Below are 11,101 nucleotides of genomic sequence, written 5' to 3'. Positions count from 1 at the left end.
CTCCTTTCCTTTGTCAGCCTGTCCTATGTCCTTGCCGACCCTGGCAAACAGATCCTGTTCTTAGATCCCTGGAATCCAAATGAGAACACTATCACTTTAAAATCCAAAATGGTTGCCACTTGTAAACATTCAAAATGGCTGCACCCTCGGTCACTTTAAATATCCAAAATGGCTGCTATGTGTAAAAAATCAAAATGGCCACTCCCTCCAGACAGCAGAAAGTCCACAGCTCAGGTTGTCTCCCTTCTTGTTATTTCCCTTCCTAGTCATAGGCCACCAGAGAAGTTGTCCCTGCAGCCCTTGGTGACCAGGGCTGATCTTTAGGTTAATTCTCAGGTCCCAACACCACTTGGAAATATTCAGGCTGTTGGTCTCGTCAGAGTAGCTGACAGTCCGCAGCTCTGATGGTCTCTGTACTCAATGTTTTTCTTCAGGTTTTTCCACTAGTTGGTGCCTAATCCACTTCTGTATACTTTCAAAGCTCAGGGTTCCGGGATTGTCATCTGTATCTCTGTCAATTGGTTTTTCTTTTCTTTGCTGAAGAGGGTCTGTGTTGCTTGTCTGCCTATTCCTCCATCTTACCGGAAATCACAGGGCCACTTTTCAATGTTAATTTCATTGTTTAGGGATTCCAGGACCCTGAAAGCTGAAGGTTCCAGAGTGAAGAGGTATTTCTCTGGAGAAAGCCAGCGATGATTCCGGCTCCCTCAAAACCAAAATCATTTCTGGAAATATTCTAAAAGTCAAGGAAACACTAATGTGTGTAAAAACCCCACTGCAGGATCCTCATTAACAAATGAGGTTAGGGTCTTGCTACTTGAGACCTGCACTGAGGGAGTAGGGTTGGGGTAGGGAGAGGGGGTTGAGGAAGGACCAGAAGGATCTCTATGAGTCAGATTTGACTTGATGGCAGTGAGTGGTCTTTTGTTTTTTTCTTTTTCTTTTTTTTTTTTTGGTTGAGGTTTGTTATGATATAGAATAGGACAGGACAGGATAGAATATGCTTAATAGTCTGTCCACAGTGCCAGGCATCATGTAAATAGCAAATAACTGTTTACTCTGTGGTTCAATGGAAAAGTCACATCCTTTCCTCTGTTTAGTTTAGGGAGTGATCAGATTAACTTTTCAGGTACCAGGTGAGGACTTTATATGTAAGAGGCAACATTGGTCACAAAACGAACAAAAACTATGCAGTGGCAAGTTAATATCCTGGCTCCAGTTCTGTGAAGCAGATGCACCCAGCAGCATTGCTCTCTCAGAGACCAGTCCCCCCATAAATGGTCTCCAACCACTGGATCTGCCATGTGTGCTATCTCTGACTTAATCCTTAACATTTTGACAGTTTAACTCTATGATCTCCAAAATACGTAAATAACCTCTCATTGCCCAACAGGTATTCTAGGGTTTATTGGTCTAAGTGAACAACAGCATATAATGAATCCCTTAAAAGCAAAAGATCTGCCCTGTTAATAAGAATTTCTTAGTTTGCAATCACCACTCTATTCTAATGCCTCTTAGAGACATTACAGAAGACACTCTTTTTGACTTTAAAAAAAAAAATTAGGATAAATAACTGAATTTTTCACTACTTTATATAGGGTTGTTTTTTTGAAAAAAAAAAGACACAGTACCCTTTTTACCATTAATAAACTAAAACTCTTCCTACAGAAATGATAAACTGTCAGTTTAAACAGGTTCTCTAGGCTTTGAGACGTCAAGGTGGTTTTGGCAGAATACAGCATCTTCTAAGGAGGACATCTGAGTACATTGTACAGTAACTTGGTAACTTCACTGAAACACAGTAGCTTTGAGAAATCTAAATAAGTTTCATTGTCTTGTTTGTTAAAATAGCACATTAAAAAAATATTTTGAAGAGCCGGCAAGATGCTTCTGACAGCTGAGTGGGAGGCTCCTGAATACAGAGCATGGTGCTGAGCTGTTAGTTCTCTAAGCTAATCTGTTTAGTTTGAAAAAAAGGAAAAAGAATTGAAGAGGGGAAAACCACTCATAAGGAAAAATCTGTTCAACACATACAAAAATATTTGATTTACTTTTCCTTTTATACCTGGCTGCTGCCAGGAAGCAAATAATCTCTAAAAGAAAGGCAGAGAAATCCTACTTTAAAAGAAAAGTAAAAAAAGGGGGGGAGCAGGAGAAGCTTTGGTTCCATTGCTACTTCCTCCCACCTCCACAATATTCCAGCACAACCACACAGCTTCCAAAGGAAATACAGTTTGTAACCAAAAGGGTGTGCTAGTCTCATGCTTTCTTTCAGAATTTAGTTTTAAAATGTGACAACCAAGATCTTTATTTTTCTCATTCATTTACTTACATTCAGACACTGTAGAAAACAACAAGCAAAACCTACTGAATTTCATCAAGGTGATTAATACACTGAAGTTCTTACCAGGCACTTGTTTTAACATCTGGTCACTTCTTGCAGCACTGTCATCATAATGTTCAAAAAGTGAAAATGCAGCAGGCATGTTCTCTAAAGAAGCAGTGCTCTCCATTGCAGAAAGCAACCTACCAAGAAGAAAATATTTCTAGATAAGTCAAGAAGTTATTAACATACAGAATGAGAGCTAAAAACAACTGTTCAAAATGAGGGGGGTGGTGGTGGTGGTGGTGGTGGTTTTTATGATGCAGGAGCCTCTAATTGATTCCAAATAGGATTTAAACTGTTCTGAAGGTCTGGAATACATGCCTAAAGTCTATTCTTAGGGTTCTTGGGTGCAACTGGTAATAATGGAAATTTACTCTTGTATCCTCAAACGGAAAAGATTTTGCTGAATTACATAGTCCTCCATTTCTCATCTATAAAATAGCCCTCAAAATTGCTAAATTTGAAGGATTTTTATAATTTATTTCCTTAACGACATAAATAGTCAAAAGTATCTGACTTGCTATGTCTTGCTATGCTCAGTTCTCACTATTATGCTTCTAGTCGTTCAGTCATTCAAAAAATATTGTTTGCCTACTACGGTGTCACGTACACTGTTCTAGGTGCTGAGGATACAGCAGGGAAAGAGGGCGCAGTCTACCCATTCTTACAAGACTAAACAAGCCTATGTTGTTATTTGCCCTTGAGTCAGCCCCGACTCATAGCGACCCTTCCTTGGGTTTCCTAGGCAGTGTCACTATGGAAGTAGATTGCCCAACCTTCCTTCCGAGGAGTGGCATAGTTTATAAATTATTAGCTTTTATTAGGGAGCTCTGGTAGCATACATAGTGCCTAAGGCACTTGACTGGTAACCAGAAGGCTGGCAGTTCAAACCCACCAGCCACTCCTCGGAAGGAAGGTTGGGCAATCTACTTCAGTAGTGATATTGTTGTTGTTGTTATTTGCCATCGAGTCAGCCCCGACTCACAGCGACCCTTCCTTGGGTCTCCGAGGCAGTATGACTACGGAAGTAGGATTGCCCAACCTTCCTTCCGAGGAGTGGCTGATGGGTTTGAACCGGCTGGTTAGCAGTCAAGTGCCTTAGGCACTATGCTACCCTTGGAAACCCAAGGAGGGGTCGCTATGAGTCAGGTATGACTCCATGGCATATAACAACAACAAAGCTTTTATTAAAGACCCTCTTAGGAGGGATGCCAACAATTAGCATTTGTGAATCCAGGTAAAATCTGGATTAAAAAACAGAATGACTCTGAAGGGGAAAGAGGAATATTGTGGAAACCTTTATCTTCAGCGTGAGGGGCTTCCCCTCTGTGCCCTCTCTCACACAGGACTGGCACTATCTTCTAGCAATTAAGTCAACAGTGAGGAACTGCGCTGTCTTCATTGCCATAGACCTTTTGATTTTCCCGGGAGATATCCACCTCACCTGTTACTTACTGTTAGAATCTTCTTCTCCCAGATATTTGTAAGACTCCTTTCTTTGCTTACCTTCTATCTGTTCAAATAGCAGCTCCTCAGAGAGGTCATCCCTGGGCCCCAACTAACACAGCACTGCCTGTCTTCTCTTTCCCTTACTTTGCTTCATTTTATTTCTTCAAACTTATCACGCCTCATCTGTTTTTTGTCAGGCTACTTCACTGGAATATAATCTATATTTTATTTACTGCTATATTGTATTGTATTCATTCACTGTATTGTAATACATTACTTGGCACATTCAAAAAAAAAAAAAAAGCCTCACCGCCCTCAAATCGGATCCGACTCATAGCGACCCCTCCTTGGGTTTCCGAGGCAGTATCACTACGGAAGTAGATTGCCCAACCCTCCTTCCAAGGAGTGACTGGTGGGTTTGAACCGCCAGCCTTCTGATAGCAGTCAAGAGCCTTAGGCACTATGCTACCAGAACTCCCCCTTGGCACATGGTAGTGCTTAATCAATATATTTTGAATGAATAAGATGTCAGTAGTTTCATGTGAGTGAGAATATCAGGATCTCAAACCAAAACCAAACCCACTGCCTTCAAGTCAGTTCTGACTCTCAGTACACCTATAGGACAGAGTAGAACTACCCTATAGAGTTGTCAAGGCTGTAAATCTTATGGAAGCAGATTGCCACATCTTTTTCCCATGGAGCAGCTGACATGTTCAAACTGCTGACCTTTCTGCTAGCCGCCAAGTGCTTTAATCACTGCACCACTAGGACTCCTATCAAGATCTCAGGTCTAGTAAATTTTTGGTCAGAATGATGGGAAAAATATTATAAAATACAATTGAAATATTTAAAGAGTGCCCACTATGATTTCTGGTGTTAGGAACAATAAAATTCACCATCCCTGATGGGAAAAACTTAGGAACATGTAAGAGTGGCAATTAAACAACATTATGAACACAAATTAATGTCACTGAAATGCACATGGGAAGAATGGTGGAATGGCAAATGTTTTGCTACCTAAATATTTACCACAATATGTCTTTTTTTTTTTTTTTTCTTTTTAATTTATCCTTATCTGATTTAAGGGAGATGGTTCCAGTAGGGGCTTCAAAGAGATGGTGACATTTGGGCTGTATCTTAAAGAATGAGTAGGAATTTCCCAGGTGGGAAAGGGAGTAAGGATGTTGCTGGGAGGAAAGGGCAGCATGAACAAAGACATAGAGATATAAGAGAGTAACTGGAAGAAGCTCGGGAGTTGGCAAGGGGGGAATTAGAAGTGAAAATAAAAAGGTCACCAACTGTTGTTGTTGTTGTTGTTATGTGCCATCGAGTCAGACCCCCAACTCATAGCAACCCCTCCTTGGGTTTCCGAGGCAGTATCACTACGGAAGTAGATTGCCCAACCTTTCTTCCGAGGAGTAGTGGTGGGTTTGAACCTTCTGGTTAGCAGTCAAGTGCCTTAGGTATTACGCTACTTTGGTAAGTTAAAAAAAAAAAAGGTCGTGTGTGGTTTGACTGTGAAGTATCTTTCAAATCCATGGAGAATTTCTGTTTTATTTTTTAGGATAGAGAAAGCCATGGAAGTGTTCATACAAGGGAAGTTTAGAATACCCTGGCAAGAGTCTAAGGAAGGATCAGGGCAAGTAGACCAAAGAGGCAGTGAGGTCAGTTAGGAGGACACCACATTGGTCTAGTTGAGAAAAGACAACAAGAGCCTAAACGAAGGATGCTGAGGGTGGAAAGAATAGATTCAGAATTAACAAAAAATGGTGGCCAATACACACACTAAGCACTTTCAATAAACATTACAGTCTAAGCAGAGGACTCTTTGTAGCACAAAGGCTCCAGTTGTAGATATCACAAGTAGAATGTTTGAGTCTTCCTTACGCATTGACCTATTTAGTTTTAATATTGGCTTATAAAGGGGCAAGTGGACATCTTTTTTTATGAGTACATCCTACAATGATTGCAACTCCCTTTATTATTATTATACAAAAGAGCATATGGAGGGAAAAAAATGCATCTTCTTAGCAGAACAACATTTTCTAAGCAAATGTGTTTTTCAAGATATGCAAATTTTGAGTATAAATATGCTTGACAGCGTTCTTTAATTTAAGCATTTTTTAGTGTAGAGAAAAATTATTTAATATACAAGCACTGCCTTCAGAGATATAACATGAAGAGAGGGAGAAACAGCAGCAAGGTAAAATAAACTAGATAATTAGCACTTTTGTAGAAAGGAACACCAGCAACTTTGAGACTTTGAGGCAGAAGCTGTGAGGACATGAAAGGCTTCTTTTTAGTGAAGCAATCAAGTTTCATCAAGTGTGTGTGTGCATGTGGTCATGTGTATTTGTGTGTGTTTAGTTGGGCTCTCTTTAATTGCTCTTATTTCTTTCCAAATCCCAGAATTTTGTAGTTGTTTATTGGTTATTTGGTTGTTGTTGTTGTTGTTTTACAGAGAAATAATGGTTATCACGAGCATACTTGCATTTAGGTGACATGCAGCTTTAGCAAATATTAAGTCATTGTCAATGGGACAATGAAGTTAAAATGACACACAGTTGAACAAATTCAAGCACAAAACCAAAGGAGCTGTATTTATTACATGGATGTGAGTTCATACTAGCAAGTTAATAACCTAACACTTTGTTGTTGTTGTTGTTATGTGCTGTCGAGTCGGACCCGACTCATAGCGAACTCTCCTTGGGTTTCCGAGGCAGTATCACTACGGAAGTATTGCCCCATCTTCCCTCTGAGGAGTGGCCAGTGGGTTTGAACCGCCAGCCTTCTGGTTAGCAGTCAAGTGCCTTAGGCACTATGCTACCAGAGCTCCTTAGAAAAGTAAAAATATTCTACAGCATTTTCTGTATTCTAAAATACAGAAAATATTCTACAGCAAGGTAAAAGCATTCCTAAATTTTTATTCACCAAGTTTTCTTGCCAATCAGTATCTTCCATGGATTGAAGAAATATAAATAAGCAAATATTTATCTACATTCCACTACATTGTATGGCACTATGAAACTATAAACCTGTTTTAAGTTTTTGTTTTTTTATATATTTATATCTATATATATTTAGAAGCAATGTATAATTAAAAAAAAAAAAAAAAAAACTAGGAGTGTAGCCTGGGTATAAATTTCCAGATCTCACTGTTGTGCCTCAGACTCAGGCAAAACTGTCAGAATTGTTTAACTGCAGATGCCTGGTTCTACCCTGGAAATTCTGATGTAGTGGCTCTGGGATGGGATCCCAGTGTCTATGGTCTAACAAATCACACAGGTGATTCAGATGCACAGTCAGTTCTGGGAGCCACCGGGCCAAAGGACAGATTGTCATAAACCAGAGGTTTTCAACTCTGGCTGCACGTTAGAATCATCTCAGCAAACCAAAGCCACTGCTGTGAGTCGATTCCAACTCATAGAGATCCTATAGGATAAAGTAGAACTACCCCCTGGGATTTCTTTATGGAAGCAGACTGCCACACCACATCTTTCTCCCACGGAGTGCTTGGAGGGTTTAAACCCACTGATCTTTTTGGTTAGCTGCCGAATGCTTTAACCATGAAATAAAACAACAACTCACTGCCATTGAGTCAGATTTGACTCATAGTGACCCCTCCTTGGGTTTCCAAGGCAGTATCACTACAGAAGTAGATTGCCCAACCTTCCTTTCAAGGAGTGGCTGGTGGGTTTGAACCACCAGCCTTCTGGTTAGCAGTCAAATGCCTTAGGCACCAAGCTGGGAGCTTTAAAAATGCCCAGGCCACACCTCATACCAATTACATCAGAATCTCTCGGGGTAAGATTTGTTGTTATTGTTGTTGCTATGTGCCATCGAGTCAGACCCAACTCATAGCGACCCCTCTTGGGTTTCCGAGGCAGTATCACTACAGAAATAGATTGCCCAACCTTCCTCTGAGGAGTGGCTGGTGGGTTTGAACCACCAGCCTTCTGGTTAGCAGTCAAGTGCTTTAGGCACTATGCTGCCAGAGCCCAGGGGGTAAGATTTAGGCATCTGCATTTTTTAAATCTCCCAAATAATTTTATTTATAACAGAGCCACTGTTATAAAACCTTTATTGATCAACAAAAATATTAATATTGTTCATTTTCCTAAAACTATTGAGAGTATTCTGTTGAAAAAAATTTTTTATAGATTCATCTGTGCAGTTTCAATTTTCAAAAAAAAAAAAAAATGGGTTTCTAGTCCAAACTCATTTTTCTACATTTTCATATATCTAAACAAAAGTATGTTTTCACTTTATGCTGTTTCACAATTTTCACTGGCATTGACGTAAACTGAAGAAAATATTTACAGTCTTAGAAGTTTACTATAAAGAGATAAAAATGGGAAGATACTGGGTTTAATCAGTAAGAAAAACTCCAGGTCTTGCATGGGGCCCAAAAGAAAAGATTTCAGAGCAGTATAAGAAGTTCAATATCACACATTCCAATAAATAAACACGGGTTTGATGTTGTATGGTTTTATAGGCATTTCCTAATTTCTTGAGTGTTTTGCTTTACAAGAGCAAATACTGTGTGTTAAAACAACAAAATCAAAAGAGGAAGATTCATTTAGGTTAGTCAAGCAGAAAGAGAAGATAAATGCATGACTATCTGGAAGTGAAAATCAGAGAACATTCCATTAAGATTACATAAGACACAAAATTACACAAGACGGATATGAATGATTCTTTCAAATGCTCATATTTAACCAATAAGTCTAAGTATCTGCAAAACGTTCTGTATTCGGTGACAGGAACAATGGTGTACACGAGGTTGCAAATATAGAACACATCTCAAGGAAGCAGTTAAAAATCTACATTATGGTAATTGTTATTTAACTAAAGCACATGCAATTTTCTTTCAAAGCTGTCATTTAGCTTTTAAAAGCACAGTGTCTAAAAGTGAAAATCTAGTAGCTTACTAAATGTATGTATTTTTTCAGCAGCTCATTTTCTATAAAGCACCAAGATATTAAAATAAAGCATCCAGTCATGCTATTCTCAGTAGCCACTACATTGTGCCACATTTTATATACCTTTTATTGATTTCTTCAAATGACTTATGGGAGAAAGAGAGAGAATGAAAGAAAGAGGGAAAAGGAGGGAGAGAGAGAGAAGAAAAAAAAACAATTAACACCCAAAAGAAAAACCAACCAAGAGTATGAAGATCGTGAATGTTCCACAAGCACTACCCCTCAGCTACCTCCGAGGCTGTTTCTCTTTGGGGGCTTCAGCCTGGGCAGCAAGAAAATGCATGCTCAGAATGAGGGCTGGGGTACTGGGGGGACGTTCGTTTCTAGTTCCACTCTGCTTTCTGTGATCAGCAAGGCCTGCAATGAGTTGCTTAGCCTCTGCTTCCCTTTATTCATTAACAAAATGGTTTAGCCTCTAGAATGGAATTCTCTGAAGCAAGAAAAACAAGTTAAATTTGCTCAGTGTGAGATATAATACCAAATACCTTTATCAATAGTTATCTCTGGGTGATACCTTCTCTGTGCTTTTCTGTATTTTCTAAATTTTCTCCAACGGGTCTTATTACTTTTATAAGCAGAAAACAAAAATGTTCTAGAGAGAAGGAAATATTTTTATCAAACACCAATGAGGTCCTTAGGGAGCACAAAACATCTTATTAATGTTATGCTTTATTTGATAAGATGAGCCCGATTTCAACATATTAAGCTTTGCTTTATTTAAACATAAAGCAATCTAATGATTTTAGTTCTTCTTTGAGAATGGCCATTTCCACCTCATCCAAATTTGCCCTGGCTGGAGATGTTCCCGAAGGCAAAATAAAAGCCTACTATTGTTCCATTTTGCCTTTTGCCACCTCTGAACCTCACTAGAGGAGGAGAACTGGGGATCTTTGAAAGGAGATCCCCACTGATCATAAAATACGCCTTCCTCCTATTCGACACTTAGCTTAGCTTTAGGCCAGGTTTGGAACTGCCTTTAGGGAAAACATCTTTCAGACTCCTTGTTAATTCTGGCTCCATGGAGAATCAGCATTTTACTGAATGTTCTAAGGAATTGTTGTTGTTATGTGCTGTGGAGTCAGCCTGACTCATAGCAACCCCTCCTTGGGTTTCCGAGGCAGTATCACTACGGAAGTAGATTGCCCCATCTTCCTTCCGAGGAGTGGCTGGTGGGTTTGAACCACCAGCCTTGTGGTTAGCAGTCAAGTGCCTTAAGCACTATGCTACCAGAGCTCCTCTCTAAGGAATTTGTTGTTATTGTTATGTGCCGTCCAGTGGGACCGACTCATAGCAACCCCTCCTTGGGTTGCCGAGGCAGTATCACTATGGAAGTAGATTTCCCCACCTTCCTTCCGAGGAGTGGCTGGTGGGTTTGAACCACCAGCCTTCTGGTTAGCAGTCAAGTGCCTTAGGCACTGTACCACCAGAGCTCCTCTCTAAGGAATTAAGGGAGTCAAATTAAGAAAGTAATTTGAGGAGCACCAAGGAATCTACCTAGGTCTACAGTTATTTACTTTAATTAAGGAATCCTGTCCCCAGATGCACCCTTATAAAAGCACTAACATCTTATCTGAGAAACTCAGCCATAGCCATCAAGTCAATTCTGACTCATAGTGACCCTATAGGACAGAGTAGAACTGCCCCAAAGGGTTTCCAAGGCTGTAAATCTTTACAGAAGCATAGTGCCTCATCTTTCTCCCGCAGAGTGGCTGATGGGTTCAAACCACTGACCTTTTGGTTAGCAGGTGAATGCTTAAACCACGGCACCACCAGAGCTCCCTTACCTGAGAGAAGTACTGCATTATATCATCAGTAAAGTGAACCAAGTTACTCTCAGGCACTTGGAAAGGCTCAGAGAGAATGGTCTATCTGAGAGGTAACTTCACGTTAGGGAGTGGAGAGGACAGGTCCAGGAACCAGTGTAAGGATGCTCAGCACTAGAAGAGGTGCTAACATTGAAGGGAAAACATGGGAATTAATGAGGTTCTAGAGGTTGCTTTCTTTCCCTCTTGGGCAGATGGAATGGGAGTTCTTTCATGATGATTCTGTGGCTTGTCTTCCTTTCCATGTGTCCTTTCACTGGATTTGGATATCAAGGTTGTAGGAATTTGCTGGCCTTTTTTATAGTTATCTGGCATGCCCCAGTAATTTTTAAATGTCAGAATCATATAACCCCACACAGAGATATAAATGATTTTAGGGAATATTGAAAAATTAATTTTTCCAAGTAGGCCAGATGGGGCTCCATGAGGTTTGGGCCTGTTTTCAGTGTGCTTACAGTCAG

At 40.0% G+C, this 11,101-nt stretch overlaps 1 protein-coding gene across 1 annotated transcript in view; it reads right to left on the bottom strand.

Annotated features, from left to right (window-relative positions):
* The window catches only part of CMYA5 (cardiomyopathy associated 5), a 159,645-nt gene that overhangs the window by 73,379 nt on the left and 75,165 nt on the right, over positions 1-11,101 (bottom strand). The window contains exons 4-5 of the mRNA XM_007943481.1: positions 8,881-8,903; positions 2,408-2,526 (exon numbers count right to left, since the gene is read on the bottom strand). Coding sequence (XP_007941672.1) covers positions 2,408-2,526; positions 8,881-8,903 — 142 coding nt within the window. The remainder of the gene's footprint in view (positions 1-2,407; positions 2,527-8,880; positions 8,904-11,101) is intronic.

The sequence above is a fragment of the Orycteropus afer genome, unplaced genomic scaffold (genome assembly GCF_000298275.1).
Source record: "Orycteropus afer afer isolate SDZICR_OR568_19922 unplaced genomic scaffold, OryAfe1.0 scaffold00107, whole genome shotgun sequence".
In the NCBI taxonomy this organism is placed as follows: domain Eukaryota; kingdom Metazoa; phylum Chordata; class Mammalia; order Tubulidentata; family Orycteropodidae; genus Orycteropus; species Orycteropus afer.
The sequence above is the reverse complement of the archived record's forward strand: the minus strand, read 5'-3'. Positions and strand labels throughout refer to the sequence as shown.